Source organism: Heptranchias perlo, chromosome 5, assembly GCF_035084215.1.
Source record: "Heptranchias perlo isolate sHepPer1 chromosome 5, sHepPer1.hap1, whole genome shotgun sequence".
Taxonomy (NCBI): domain Eukaryota; kingdom Metazoa; phylum Chordata; class Chondrichthyes; order Hexanchiformes; family Hexanchidae; genus Heptranchias; species Heptranchias perlo.
In genome coordinates, this window is record NC_090329.1 from 18473511 (window position 1) to 18490538 (window position 17028).

General features: G+C 41.1%; 1 protein-coding gene across 6 annotated transcripts in view; it reads right to left on the reverse strand.

Annotated features, from left to right (window-relative positions):
• Positions 1 to 17028, reverse strand: part of phf3 (PHD finger protein 3) — a 125047-nt gene that overhangs the window by 4389 nt on the left and 103630 nt on the right. For all 6 annotated transcript variants that reach the window (XM_067984044.1, XM_067984043.1, XM_067984045.1 and 3 more), the window contains one exon: positions 2259 to 2454. In XM_067984044.1, the coding sequence (XP_067840145.1) occupies positions 2259 to 2454 (196 nt within the window). The remainder of the gene's footprint in view (positions 1 to 2258; positions 2455 to 17028) is intronic.

The window sequence follows — 17028 nt, forward strand, 5'->3', positions numbered from 1 at the left end:
CGCTTGATTGGCACCCCATCCACCACCCTACACATTCACTCCCTTCACCAACGGCGCACCGTGGCTCCAGTGTGTACCTTCCACAGGATGCACTGCAGCAACTTGCTAAGGCTTCTTCGACAGCACCTCCCAAACTCACGACCTGTACCAGCTAGAAGGACAAGGGCAGCAGGTACATGGGAACAACACCACCTGCATGTTCCCCTCCAAGTCACACACCATCCCAACTTGGAAATATATCGCCGTTCCTTCATCGTTGCTGGGTCAAAATCCTGGAACTCCCTACCTAACAGCACTGTGGGAGAACCTTCACCACACGGACTGCAGCGGTTCAAGGCAGCGGCTCACCACCACCTTCTCAAGGACAATTAGGGATGGGCAGTAAATGCTGGCCTTGCCAGCGACGCCCACATCCCATGAGCAAATAAAAAAAAACTTGTTTACAGACTATTTCTTACTTCCAATTCCAAATTATCTAGGTTTCAGCTGGCAGCATCAAGAGTCAATCGTTTTTCAAATGAAGGACATCACAATTGGTACAGGGATGATAGTTACTGGACTAGTAATCCAGAGGCCTAGACTAATAATCCAGCGAATGTGAATTTAAATCCCACCACAGCAGTTTCAGATTTTTAAAAATCTGGAAATGAAAAGCTGGTATCAGTAGAAGTGATCACAAAGCTATTGGATTGTTTAAAAACCCGACTGGTTCACTGATGTCCTTTAGGAAGCAACTCAGTTGTATCAACCTTCTCAGGGTAACTAGGGATGGGCAATAAATGCCGGCTTTGCCAGTGATGCCCATATCTTGAGAATTCATTTTTAGAAAATGACAAATCGGTATGTTAACTGTTCATACCTAAATCTGTGACTTCAGGAGTGAGATCAGTCACAAACTTTTTCAGAGTGAAATAGAACAGATTGGAAATATTTTCTGTCCAGCAAGTTGACTGTTCATAAATTATGGCTAGTTTACAAGTTGACAGGCACAATGCACCACACAACTCACAGAATCATAGAATCATAGAATCATAGAAGTTACAACATGGAAACAGGCCCTTCGGCCCAACATGTCCATGTCGCCCAGTTTATACCACTAAGCTAGTCCCAATTTCCTGCACTTGGCCCATATCCCTCTATACCCATCTTACCCATAGAATCATAGAACTCCTTTCAATTCTATACATTATTCTGTTTATACCTCTCCAAGAAACTTTTGGGAAATTGAATTAAATGGCCCTGAAATTACTAGATAGGATATGAGTGCATGGCCGCTTAATGCATTCATCTGAAATTCTTCTTCAAAATTCTTCATGAGACAAAAACAGCAGCTAAATGAGTCTCAGGTCCAATCAAATGCTGTAACTTTTACAACCCTAAATACTTTGTCATAAAAATAATCAGCCTGGACTACAATGCTACAGTCAATTCAATAAACAAAAGTGTGATACAATAGGTGCTGCCATTGACAATTACAGGGGAGAGATGTGGCTTTTAAAAAATACATCATTGAGATAACATGACCAACTTCTACAAATGGCAAATTTTTTACTATTTCAGGAATAAGTTAAACAAAGAAAAATTGACTTGGAACATGAATTTTCTGCAATAAACAATTTAAGAAAACTGAAAATTTAAAGCCACATAAACTTATTTTTATTAAATTAGATTAAAAAGGTGCCATCATCCCTCCTGTGGATGTATTACTTAAAAAAATATATATTTTTAATCAATGTTACATACTCAGTCAAGTCAGTGCAGCCTTCCTCCAGATTAGGTGGAGGAAAATAGGCAATAGTGAGCCTGTCAGGTGTGCCATTGTACTATGTGCTGCCTAGGAAAATAAGTCAGGATATATGTGAGCACAAAAAGCTCAACTCCTGTCTTCTTGGCCGTTCCAAATTCAAAATCCTGTCAGGCTAGCAAGATTTCCTACTTGAATATAAATTTTTTTTTTAAAGTTTTTAATTACAAGATTGATGGTGGAATCACATTATTATGGATTCTACTGGCAATAATACCAGTCGGTATATTATTCTTTTTAAAATAATAAATTTGTACAATAATATAGTGAGATCTGATTTAAATACAGAAAAACAAAGAAAAACAATTCATTACCTGAAATTTGTACTAGCTGCCTTATTGTAACTAATGCTACATTCTCAAGTCCTGAATTAGAAATGCACTTATCAAAACGTTACTTTGTTAATCTTCTACAATACAGCCAAAATAAAACATTAGCTGCTGTATAAACTCACCAGGTCCATCAAATGGTAACAGCCGGTAAGGAATTTTTTCCAAGGCACTCAATGGAATAAGATACATGTCCTTAACCTGCTTCACATTGTTGGCTACTACTCCATAACGCTGCCTGCTGTTGAAGTATGCATACAGTGAGGTGTACGTTATCTGATCTTCCTCAGTTACTGGACAGAAACGAATAACACAAATCTCCTGTTAAAAGCAAGAAGAAAATGAACATTAATTAAAACTTTAAAAGTCTGCAACTTGGCCCACTGCATAGGATAACACACTGCAATGTAGATTTTCATTCTAATGAAGTAACTGATGTTTTCACTGTCTGCTGGAATCACAATTAAAATGAGTAAAATATAAACTTATTGACCAGTTGTAAATGGCCACTTAATGAATGACAGCCAAGTACAGCATTCAGTATATAGTTAATGCAAATATTATAAGCAAAATACTATCCATTTAATTATCCTAAAAATGGTATAAGGAAATTCCTTTGTGCACATTTGCCACGATTTCAATTATTGCTGTCACTGGATTATATTGACAATGCTAAAGACTGAAATAACTCTCATATCGATTGTGTTGGCATGTACATAAATATTCATTTATGTATATATCCAAAGTTTGCCATTATCTACTTTATTCCAAGTTAGTCTTCACCAGCTCTTTAAATATATATTAACATCAAATTACTGACATAAAAACAATTTAATGCTTCTGTAAATTTACAATGGGTCTTTGCAAATGAACAAATGATAACAATCCTGTGGAAGAAAGCAGCATTTTCATGAAGCCTGTGGGATCTGCACATCATATATCTGGGGGTCAATTTTCAGATGGCCAAGCAAGTGCGCTCGTGTTGGGGGGGCTCCTAAAATTGGGGATTCCGGGGCGGGTCTGGAGCCCGGCTCCAACGCCACTTCCGAGTTCCCCAACGACGGCCTTGGATGTGCGCAGCCGCCGCAAGCGGAACTCCCACCGGCAATTAGAGCCGGCGGGATCCCACTTAAAGCAATTAATTACAAAGTTCAGGTCGTTTGCAGACCTGATTGGGAGGATGTTTTAGGAGGGGTGGGATTTTCAACTCAACAGAGCATGTTTCCCATGCTGAGGGAAACACTCCCAGTTGAAGTAGACATATTGCAGCCACCAGCCAGTGGGAGCTGCAAAGGTCCATTTGACAGGTTGGGGGGGGGAAAAAAAGACCCTCACTCATTGCAGGAGGCCACTCTGTCACTTTGGACAAAGTTTGGCCTCCACCACCCTCCTCCTGACACTAAAATTCACCAACTTGGAAGCTCAACCCCGGTGTGCAGACACATTTACCTACCTTGTGGATCCCCTCAAAAGTACATCTTCCGGATGTGGGCCGCCATAGCTGCAGTCATGACCTCATCGGAGGACGAACAGCATCACCAGCCTTACCGGCCACACCATCCACTTCAGACACGTGGAGCTTCACAACACAGTGCTGTGACACATCCATCTGCATAACAGGAGGGAGGGCAACCGCAGAGAGAGATGCGCCGCAGAAGGCACTACCCTCGCCACAGGGTCTACAGACCGAGGCTCAGCTTCCTGGACCTCTCTGAGGAGCAGTGCACATGGAGGCTCAGAGTCACTCGACATGCAGTCGTGGACATTGGAGCCTCTTTCATGCCGAGCTGCTCCCGGCTGGCCCGAGCACCATCTTCTTACCTGTCGCTGTCAAAGTCACCACTGCCCTCAACTTCTTCTCCTCCGGATCCTTCCAGGGTGCCACCGGGGACACCGGCATCTCTCAGTCGTCTGCACAAAACAGCCCTGCAAATACACCTACACCCACTCTGCAGTGACCCAATGGGTGGCATCAGTATGGGTCTTCATGGTGATCCTCAGGAAAGGGAATTATTGCACAAACCAGGCAAGATTTGCAAAGACATGGCAGTAGTGGTGATAACAAAATTTAATGTGGTTGGCAAAAGAAACAAATCTAAATGAAAAACATGACATTCCGTCATACACCCTTGTGCATCCCCTTTGTGCTCACAAAACATTTACGGGAACCCCTACGTGGTGCTACCCCTGTGGCTTCAGCAGAGGTAGTGGCAGTTTGCTCTTGTCCACGCCCTGACCGATGAGCTGCTTTGCGCGGACGCCCTCTGGGTTTCGGTGCCCGTGAGGGCCCCTCCAAAGACTGCTCCACCTGCACCTGTGCAAGGGCAGACTCGGCCACCTGGACAGGAGGCAGCATTGCGGGTACTGGTTGCAAGGGGGGCAACGGGTAAGACGTGGGAGTGCTTTGAGTGGCGTCCCCACTTCCATGTCCCTTTTCGCCATCATCCCTCTCCTGGGCCAGGCCCACATCACTCCTTCCACCCTGCTGGACGACAGTTTGGAGGACTTGTATGAAGCCTTGGAAGGCCAGTTGTAATGTATCTGTCAGCCTATTTAAGGCGGCAGAATGTTGCTCACCCTGAATCCAAACGGCCGTTGTCAGGGCCTGAATGGACTCATTGTTGAGGCGTGCTTGAAGCTCGATGGAGGCTAGCCTTCCCTCCATCGCAGACATTCCCACATCTACCTGCGACACTATCTCAGAGATGCCTTCACATCCCTGTGACACTATCTGGGAAATACCCTCCTGTACCTGTGCCACCATTCCACTCATGCAGGAGTTGGACTCCTTCATCCTCTGCGCGATTGTGGAGAGTGCGCGTGGCAACTGTTCCAGTATGTCGGCAATGTGCTGCTGCCCCTCGATGACTCTTCTTTTCATGACTGGCCCCCAGGGTTCAGCATCAGGGTCCAGCTGAGCAGAGCCTGGAGAAGAGTGCTCCCACCAACGCGGACTCTCCACGGCTGCCCCTGCCACCAGTGTCCACTTGTGCTCACATGTGCGTGGTGACTCACCATGTGCAACACCAACTAACTGAGGACGGGGACCCATCGAGGTGTGTGTATCTGCGCTGGTGGATGGCTGGCTCAGATGTGACGATGCCCCCTCAGAGGCCAGTAGGTCCTCTGAGGAATCGCCCTCCGCAGTCACGGCTGTCGCAGATGGCCCTGCAAGAGAACAGAAAGCAATATTAAGCATGTGGACAGATGTTGAGGTGCTGCAGATGCCAAGTGATGTTAACATCATTCACTATCATGAGTGCTGAGTGTTAGATTTCTGTCACCAGTCACTTGTGCGCTCCCAGTCTCGGCGTCTGCCACGGACAGGCACTCCAGCGTGCGGCTTATTTCTAGTGCCTGCTGCTCTGCGTCTGTTAGGACCACCTGGTGCGGCAGGCCCCCTCCGGTCCTTGCCCTCTCCCGGGCATTCTGGCATCTCTTTTCCTATCAAGGCAAAACACAGAGAGGCGTGATTGAGTGATGGTTGCATCGTGACCCGCTGTATGCATTGGTGTGGGTGTGGGTGACTGAGGGAAATGCATGGGCGGGTGCATGTGAGACATAGCCATGAGAGTGTATGAGGATTGGGTTGCATGGTAGTGTTCGAATGGGAACTGGGGCAGTGAGTACGTGCAGGCAAGGTGAGGATGATGGTTGAGTGGATGTGAGGGGTGATGCGAGAGCATTGTGGTGGCAGTGCAGAAGGAGTTGTGTGGTGATGGAGGTGATGTGGAAGACGGAGTGTGAGAGAATGTGTAAGTATACTCACTTTGGCTGACCTGGTTAGGTCATTAAAGCACTTCCTGCACTGGACCCAGGTTTGGGCGATATTGCTGCTGCTGGTGACCTCCTCTGCCACCTCGAGCCAGACCTTCTTGGTGGCAGAGGCAGGCCAGTTCCTCCCGTCCGCTGGGAAAAACGTTTCCCTCCTCCACCTGACCCCATCGAGCAGCACCTGGAGTGAGGAGTCAGAGAACCTTGGAGCAGTCTTGCCTCTGGGCCTGCTCCATGCTGACAATATGGTTCTTTGCTGCAGGAGGAGCATTGGAGGACTGCCCCTTTAAATAGCATTCCTCCTGCTGACAGCCTGTGATACGGGTGCACAGTGCGCCCGCTGCGCAGGTCTGCAACGGGAAACCCGGAAGCACGCATAAGTACCTTCAATTAGGCTTTGATCCCGTGTGGAGCACACAGTTTTCACTGGGCACGTTACCCACGCGCCCGATCGACCCCTCCCGCTGGCAACCCGCCTCCCTCCTAATATCGGGCCCCTGGACTCTGCATGTAGTCAACAGATTTGGCCGTGCAAACTATACATTCACCAATCTCTAACACTGATGTTTATTTAGTGTCCAGGAAGCATTTAGTCTTGCGCAAGCATATTTAAATTTATTCCATATACTTTATTAACAGTGTATCTGGTCTTACTAACAATGTATGTGGCTTTACCAACTTTTCAAAAATGCTAATTGCCCTAATTCTACATTATCCAATGTGTGTCAGTAGAATATGTGCATCACACAATCACAATTCTATGACGTGAGTTATCCGACCCAGATGACAGGAGATTTTTTGACATAATTCAATCATGGAGATACTGGATTGATAAGCGAAGGGTAAGAAATCTCAATGTCTCTGATACTGCCACAGCTGATGTCAATTCAACACTGAAAGCAAATGACATCTTTGTCAGGCAAAATAAACAACTGAACAAAGTAACACACCCAACAACCTGTCAACCAGTCTGTGTTGACATCTCATTATTTATGAAAACTTACATGTGCAACAAAGTCATTGGCAGTTGTGTTAGTGAACTAAAATTTAACCTAAGTAGCATCTGATAAGACAACCAAACAACCTCAAAAACACTATAAAGACCCTGGTGATTTCAGAAAGCATGTGAAAATTTGCCATGTGTAACAAGGAGAAAACATAGAAATACATAGAACCATAATTGTAATCCTTCAAAATCTGCAAAGGTTAATCAAAACCTGATTTTCTTATACTGACATCTTGACTTTTACCACTGACATTTTTATACCAGATTTATGCCATTCCATCTGGGTGTTGCACCAACTGATGCTTTACAGAGCTGAACAAACCAGAATTTTGTGTCAACTAGAGGATCTCCTGCACAAATCTCATGTAAAACTGGAGTAATGTGCTCTGGGTGCTTGGAAATTAGAAATTTGGCCTTTAAACGGCCAAAAAGATTACAGCAGTGGGTAAATAGAAAAGTTTCTGGATCACTGAATTCACTGTCAGGTAGCTGCACTGGGTGGCATGTGTGATATTGCCTCATTTTTTCAAGAACGTCTTCCACTGGATTTTCAGGCACAGACAGCCAAGAAAAGGACAAGGACATTGCGAGGAGGGAAAAAGTAACAGCTGACAAGTTCAGTGAGTATAACCACCAAAACCTCCTCGAGGAAACTGAACAGAGGATAAGACAGATTACTAGGTCTCTATGGAAGGGGGCTTAAAAAAAGGTCTCTTGTGCCGTGTGGAGGGAAGTGGCACTAGCACTGAGTAACAATTCTATCACCTTTAGAAAGGCAGACCAGTGACATAAGAAGTTTAATGACCTGATCAAGGCAGGCAAGGTAGCACAATGACCCCTGTTCCTTTTCATCCTTGGACACCCTGGGCACCAGCACACCCTACATCCTCTTAAAAATTAAGTACTACACAACTAACTCTCCCACTGCACTCTGGTTAAAACGGGGGTGGGGTATTACCTAGGCATCTTACAGTACGTGTAACCATATCCCCTAACAGCACTTATTTGCACGCACAACCGTAAAACATTTTCCTCTCCTTTAACAGGGTGATACCACTGTATCTCTTACATCAGTTGCCCAGTGCCACCTGGGAGAAAATCCTCAATTGCTAACCTTCACCTAATTCACTCTATCTCGCTGCAGTGGAAACTTGTGGTCTAGTGGCAATGAAATCCACTCCAGTAGGTCACTTGTTGGAAGTAAAAACTTGACAATGTTGAAAATGGTGACTCATTATTTTTTATGATGATATATTTTTCAATAAAAACTAGGGATGTATTTTTTTTTTAAAAAAGTATTCCCCTAACAGTTTCCTTTCTTTCCAACTCACCATGGCCACCACTGTTTTTAAACAGTTAGGACTTCTAGCTCACCTAATAATAGTATCTGAGAATATCCCTCAAGGTGAATACAAATCTGATAATTTTTTTTTAGGATACTATACTATGTAGGGGTACAGTGGTGTGCTTTATTTTATTGAATCAGAAAATTAGGCTGGTAATTTATATACCCCAATGCTTCGTAGAATTAGCTAAATAAGAACACAAGAAAGTACTGAATGAGAAAAGCCATTGACCAATCAAGCTCACCACTTCCAGAGAACATATACAACCTGCTCTCTCATGGACTTTCCCTAGCCATTTCATCGCCTGATCATAGAATCATACAGCACAGAAGGCCGCCATTTGGCCCATCGTGCCTGTTCCGGCTCTCTGAAAGAACTACCAAAAAGACGAAAGGTTCTGTAATGATTCTCCATACCCCATCAAGAATACCCCAGAATGAATCCAACCTTGCACTCTGCATTATAAACAGTGACACTTTCACGGTCCCTACAGTTCATGAATCATGGTGTTCCAAACAGCAAAAAGTCAATGCTATCTCAACTTGTACTCTTGTACTATATTCTTTGAATACACAATCCTCTTACTAACCAGATATCAGACACTTTTAGCTCAAGAATGAATTTCCTGCAGCCACTTATAATTTAATGGGGAAAAAAGTGATAATATTAAGGAAACTGAAGTATACAAAGAGCTCCTGGCTGTCGAGTTAAAACCAGAACCCCCAAAACATTTTTATCTTAAATTGGTGTATCTTTATCAACACTTTCAAAAATAATTAAAATGCTGGCTGCAATACTAGATTATTAATATATTGTCGGAACATTTTAATTTTGACATGAAGGATCAGCAGACTAAAGGCTGAATTAGTGAAATAGAGTCAAAATTAAGAGTTGCTAGTTTTCATCTAATTTTATAAACTTTTTTGGAGATAGAAAAGTGAAAGCACTGAACTTGGTGCAAATGGAGAATTACTAAAAAAAAATCAAACTGAAAACTTTTCTAAATGAATACTATTATTTCCCAATGATGAACTGTTGATCATCACTTAACGACTATGTTGCAATCATTACCCTTCATCACTGATACCATGACAATATCAAAGCCTATCTGCCATGACACCCTCCACTAGCTGAAAACTGAATAAAACCATCTTCACAACATTTCACATCAAGGAACAGATGTATAAAAGTGATTTCAAGGCTGTAACTTCATTTATGACTGATCTGATGGAATTATAGAATGATACAGCACAGGAGGCGGCTATTTGGCCCATCGTGCCTGTGTTGGCTCTTTGTAAGAGCTATCCAAGTAGATCCACTCCTCTGTCCTTTCCCCACAACCCTGCAAAACTGGCTTTTAACAGTTCAAGTTTCACTTTCACAATTGAAGTAATCTGAACTGTTCATAGATTACTGACTTGTTATCACTCCTACTATTATTCTCCATGTACTGCTTTAGTATTGTAAATTATACCACTTGCCTTTGGATTGCTCCCTGTACCTCAGCTAAATGAAATCCATTCAAAATTTATTTTCATGAAATCTCTAACACAAGGGTCATAAACAGAATATACCATTAAGCTGTGCACGGTAACTGTTTTTATACCACACGTAATGATCTCGCTGGTGTGAAACAATTTTTATGTTTTGTGAGAATTACATAACAATTGAGAAAAGCTGACTGTGGTGGAGAAAAATTTTAGCAGCCCCACCACAAGCATTAGGCAATTCAATATAATTCCTATTTAAAATTAAAATGTGCATGTATCTCTCATTTCAGCTACTTACCTAAAATATGTTGTAAATAAAATACAAGCTGTGGGATATAACTTGATATATCCCACCAGTGGTGAGGTCCCTAACTCATAAATGATGACAGTCATCTCATTTGTAGAAACAAAAAATCATAACATACAGTCTTTCATAGTGTGATATATATTCTATTTATATCACAGCTGATGATTTCATTTGCACCCAAATTACCATCCCACATAGCAGCATCCTTTCCTCTCTCATCACATCATAAGCACCTTAACTGGTTTCAGTGCTTCTACTGTTTCAGCATTTTGATAAATTTATAACTAGTGTCCAGGTCAATTTTTTTCCTATAGTGTTAGCAAAACCTGTATGAAGATTGGATGATTTGTTTTATTCCACTCATCAGGAAGCCCTTTGTTACTCATGAATTATGAGGTCTTTTGTACATGTAGAATAAAATGGGGATGCTGCAGCTTAGTTGCACATTCTTTACTCTGTTATGTTGTGTGACAGGAGAGGAAGAAGCTTAAGAATCTAATGATTTTGTGAAATATGGCATTAAACAAACCCACAAAGGCTGTGTCTGTCATCAGTTTGCTGAAATATAAATTAGACGGTGAATGGCAGAAGAAAAAGTGGGAAAAGAAACCTCAATGGGTTAAACGAATGAACAGTGTATAATAAAGAAATATTTTGCATAACTTGATGAAATGAGCTTCAATGCCTACAGCTGTTGAGTTATTCAAAACCAGTTTCTTTAGTTCAGGAGCGATATGCAAATCTATACAACCCACATACTTTATTGTACAAAGCATACTTTTTCATAGGACTAAAAACATTTAGGAACATAGAAATGGGAGTAGGCCATTCAGCCCCTCGAGTCTTTGCTGGCATTCAATGAGATCATGGCTGATCTGTACCTCAATTCCATTTGCCCGCCTTTGATCCAAATCTTTTGATACCCTTACCCAATAAAAAAAAAATCTATTGATTTCAGTCTTGAAAATGTCTTTGGGGGAGAGAGTGCCACATTTCCATTACCCTTTGTGTGAAAAAGTGCTTCCTGATTTCACTCCTAAATGAGGGGTTCTAATTTTATTATGCCCCCTTGTTCTGGATTCCCCACTAGAGGAAATAGTTTCTCTGTATCTACCCTATTGAATCCTTTTGTCATTTTAAACACCTCGATTAGATCACCCCCTCAACCGTCTAAATTCAAGGGAATACAAACCAAATTTATGCAACCTGTCCTCATAATTTAATGCTTTACACCCTGGTATCATTCTGATGAATCAGCACTCTACACCCTCCAAAGCCAATATATCTTTCCTGAGGTTCAGTGCCCAAAACTGAACGCAGTACACCAGATAGGGGCCTGATCGAGGCTCTTGCACAACTGAACCATAACTTCCTCACTTTTATATTCCACTTCCCTTGAGAGAAAGACCAACATTCCATTAGCTTTTTTGATTACTTTTTGTACCTGTGCACTAGCTTTTAGTGATTGGTGTACATGGATACTGAGATCCCTTTGCTCTTCCACAGTTCCTAGCCACTTGCTATTAAGAAACTATTCCAATTTGTCTTTCCCAGATCCAAACAAGATAACCCACACTTCTCCACACTGAACTCCATCCGCCATGGTTTTGCCCACTTAGTCTATTTCCCTTTGTAACTTCCTGCTCCCATCTACACAACTTACTATGCCTCCTAACTTGGTGTAATCTGCAAATTTGGATATACAACTCCCTCTTCCTTCATCCAAGCTAATATATATATATATATATATATATAGTGAAAAACTACGGCGTCAGCTTAGATCCCTACGGAACATAACTAGTTACATCCCGCCAATCAGAGTATGTTCCTTTTTCCCTACCTCCCAACCAGTTACTAAATTGTGTCACAAGGTTACCTCCAATTCTGCGTGCTTTCATTTAAGTCAATATAGCCACATAGACAGCATCCATAGACACCTCTGTTCACCATGTTAGTGACCTCCTCAAAAAATTCAGCTAGATTAGTCAGACGTGACCTACCCTTCACAAATCCATGCTGACTCTCATACTTGTCCAAGTGCTCAGTAACAGTCTCTGATAATTGACTATAGTAACTTCTGCAAAATTGATGTTAAACTGATGAGTCTCTAGTTACCTGGTTTCTCCCTTCCTAAATAATGGAGTGACATTTGCAATTTTCCCATCCAAATGCACAATTCCTGAATCTAGAGAGCCTTGGAAAATTATAACTAATGCATCTGCAATTTTCTCACTTCTTTGTAAAATACCCTGGAGATTTGTCTACCTTAAATCCCATTATTTTCTCCATTACATTTTTTTAAAAACTTGTATTAAATCCATTAAGTTCCTCCCATTAACTTATTTTTAGTTTCCCTTGCACCTTTTGTCCATTTCCGACACAGTGAAAACAGATAATCATTTAACACGTTTGTTATTTCCTTATTGTACATTGTAGACTCACCTGCATGTGTCTTTAATGGGCCCACATTCCCCCTTACCACTCTGTTTATCAATATTTTTATAAAAACTTTTGACGTTAGCTTTGATAGTTAGCTGGTCACTGGTACCTAAACAGATATACCTATTAGACAAATACAGCATCAGAGATGATCCCCTTTCTATCCTCACCTGTTGCTTCCTGCCCTGTCTGTCGATGGTCACTTAGTGGCAACCGGTGCCGTGACCACCCTCTGGAATGTCTGCTCCAGAAAATTTTCTCCCTCGCGAATGTTTCGGAGTGTGTCCAGTTAACTCTCAAGCTGTGCAATTTTTTGTTCAAGGAGTGCAACCTTCATACACTTCATACATATGTATTCATCCTGCAGAGTACGGGAGTCCAGGCAGATGCAGATCATGAATGCATCACACATCATTCTAGACTCTGATCCTGCGATATATATATATAACCCAATAGATATTCTTTTTAAGTTATGGTCTATTGATTTATTTCTGCTCATTGTAATTTATTATTTTTACTTAATATATTTTGAAAGCCTCTGTCATAACCCTGAAGCTGTTACATAGTGAAAACTGTAAATTATAGTTCAGATGAATACTTAGCTGCCACCACTCCTCACTGGTAGGAGGCGACTGACTTACCAGCTAGCACTTCTACACCATATGCAAATTCCCAGTGTATGATTCACCGAGTCTCGCTGTATCCTAATTAACAAATCCCAGCGTTAAAGGAAAAAATCCCAGAATTCATTCATTTGGAAATGCTATGAAAAAGGCAGTTGCTTTACCTGCTAGCACTTCAAAGTGGTGATGCACCATATGCAAATTCCTGGTTATATTTAGTTTATGGAGTCAGTTGCAAATTTAATACAGGTAATTTATTATTCTTCCTTCCTATTCATGAATGGTCTGAGAGAAAAAAAAATAATCGATGACCTAAGAGGCTTTGGGTTTCCGCAACTTTCTTCAGTTAAGTATTATGGTGCAGTCATTATAACATTTCTATTTTTGATTCATTAGAAAAATGATATATTTTTAAACTTGCAACAACCAATATAGGGTGAGAGCCATCCCACCCATCCAATATCAATACCTATCTCTAGACCTAGCTACAAATTCATAAAAACTTCTACATAAAGTCTTTGTTTATGATTTAAAAAGGATGGATGGTGTTTTCCATCGCAACAACTTCAGGCTGGCCTGATAACCACCTCGTAGGCATAGGCCCCAAGGAACAATTATACTAGCTGGGGTTACGATGTACACTAGCTGGTTGTATGGTTTTATGGGGTCCAATAGCATGAAATAGCTTTCAGGCAGGTTTGCGGTTACATCCCCTGCTATTTCCCATTGGACTGCGCGAAGCTCATGGGGATATTCTGTTGGTGTCATCAGGCAGCAGCCAAGCAGGGAGAAAAGCACAACCTTGCATGCTTCCAAGGAGGCTAAAAAAAATAGCCTTTGGAAAAAGCACATGTCCCCGAAATTAAATTGGCCAGATTTGAATGCAATGCACTTTCAATGTTTCCCCCCTTCTTGTCGCGCCTGTTACTTTCTCTAAATCTCCTACTTTAAAACTCTAACAAGCTGCTTTTGCCCTTTCTACCAATATTAGGGCATTAAGAAAAATGTCTGCCATCAAATTTGTGCTAAATATTCTCTTGGGTTCAACAACATCAATTACCCCTAAAAGCAGATTTCATGTCTCTTATGATTCAGAGAATTCCGTTCTCCAGATCAAGCTTTTGTTTGTTACTACCAACCTCAATTGGTATTTGCATCTTTAAATTGCGGTTGGGGTTTTTAAACCAGCAATTTCAAGCAAAGTAACAATATCTTAATTGTTCAACAATCTGATGACATTTTCATTAAAATGCACGCAGAGGTTATTTCAAACCTAATGCCAGCGAGTTAGTGTACCACAATGTGGCAGGACATGGGTCTTTGCTTGTGATTTCCCACATGGTATGCTACAAACCTCTGCCCAGCCCAAGATAATGACAAAATCAGAGGGCATATCACGTTATCCACTTAACATACATTCCCTGACAGTCAGAGTACACAATGGTCTTGGCTGAGACTTTCAAAATCTGCCCAACTCCTTAGCTAAATATTATGATGTAGGAGAATTTTGGAAGAGGCATGAAAACAGATAAAAATGGGGAATTAAAAAAAATTCAATGAAAATGGCTAAACTTTCTTTTAAGGGGGGCTCATAACATTGAGGGCAGTCAGTGTTGGGAAAAGAAATTCTTTCTACTTTTTGTATCTATTTGGTATCAGCTGTCCCAGATCAGGTAAAGCAACACAATGCATTAATCTCCAATTTCACTGTGCCTACAATAGCGTAGATTTTTTCCACTTCTCTGACCAAATATTCTAATATCTTCACTGATATTAGTGATACTCTATGCCCAATAGTTCGCAGTTTCATGTTGCAACCATTCAAAATTGGTTTCAGACTGACCAAACCAATTTCATTGTGGGGATATTTGAACCGGGAACAGTTAGCTATGTGGATTTGATCCGAAACCCCAGTGGTGAAATAAAGTGTTCTAACTAATGTACCACCCAGTACTGCTAGACTATTCTCAATAAAATTATAAGCCACAAAACCAAAGCTTCAGTAATTTATCAACAGAACCAAAGAACTAAATTACTATTTTTACAACACACTCCCAGACATCTATTCTTTCTAACTTACTTTTAAAAGTTTTTTTTTGAAAAACTTTAGACAGCAGATGTGGGAAGTATGGTTGAAATGAATAAGCGTAGGTGTATGAGTGATAAAGATTATTTGACCTTTATATAAAATTACTTGTTCTACAATTTTCAGAAACAGATTACAGGCAACTGCACAGAAACTGAACTTGGATTTTGAAGTTGTGTGCATTTAAATGATATCTGCAGTCAAGCTCCCATATTCTGTACTTTAAAACTGTCGGTCAGAGGTAATCTGTGAACAGATATTTGATTTCCCCCTGCAAGGAGGTCCATTCCCATGAAATAAATGATTGGATGGAACAATTCATTCAAAATGTCAATGGAGCAAATAAGTGAGAAATATTATTAAGTATTAAGAATTTCCTCCTGTTGACATTTAGGATTAAGTGGGAATTCAAATATAGTTTCTCCTTTACCCTGATTCTATAATATTTTTTCCTTTTTCTCTTCTCTCCAATGTATCATACAATTCCCCCTTAAGCATTAAAGCACTACTTATAGTACTATAAATTCAGTACAAGTTTATTTAGTAGTAAAAAAAATATGCAGACTTCCTGGTCTATTCTCAAATGTGACTTTGGAACCTCTAACCTGCATTGATAAACAAGCTGATCACATTTGGAATCAGAAGAACTTCCTCTATGCTGGCACCATTTTCTTCCCATCATTTGTATGTCCAGTATTTTCAGAAAACTCACCGTAGAATATCTGCAGCAGTTGTTCCTTATGGCCTTGACTCGTGGCTATCTACAGAAATGCCATTTTCAAAGGTCTCTATAGACATGCCCTCCAGTTATGTGGTGGCCATCAGGTATTCTTAGTAGCAAAAGTATTGTCCCATTGGGAACAATTACACCATAAGCAAATCTTCAGAACATTGCAAATATTTTGAAGAAAACCCTTAATTCATCCATACTGAAAACATCCTGTGCAGTATACTGCCACAGCCCAAGTGGATTCATTTTTAACCCAATTATCAGCAGACTGACCCACATCCTTGCCTGTTCTTTGAGTCATCCTGTAGGAATGTTGTACTGGCCTTTCCAACTGTTATGTAAAAGTCTCTAACTAGCTGCTTTGCCTTTTCCACCAATGTTAGGACATTAAGAAAAATGTCTCCCATCACATTTTTGGGCTTTGTGCTAAATATTCTCTTGGGTTCAACAATATCAGTTACTCCTATAAGCAGATCTAATATCCCCTATGATCCAGAGAATTCCTTTTACTGACCAACATCTAAAAAATTGTGCTACCCAGGAATCATAACAGAGAATCCTTGTTCCATATACCAGCTCTTGAAATATTGTACATGCAGCAATGTGTATTCTCCTGTCTTTTGATTTAAAAGCAGGCAATTGAAATGAGCCACAGCTTCAAACCAACAACTTTAAATATTTTACATTAAATACTGGAATGGACAGTATACCATTTTTAGAGTGAGAACAATCAATTTGCCTACACTTGTTGGTCATAAAAAACAAAAAATATGCAACTTACTAACTTCGAAAGTTGGCTCTCCGTCTCTAACTCAGCCATTGAAGCCAACTGGCCTAGACTTTTAAAACATAAAAGACAATTTCTTGCTGCTGCTGTGAGCCCACAATTGGCACAGAGAGAGAGAGAGAGAGATGGATGGACGCACATGCTCATGATACCTCTGTCACCTGCATTAAGTCTGAAATGTGTGGTCGTTAATCAAAGTCATCAGTGAAATGCCTAAACTATGATATATGAGCACAAGGCTCCCAATGTCTGCCTGAGGCAAGCCCCCAGTTGTGTGAATGGAATGGAACTACATCTGGTCCCTCAG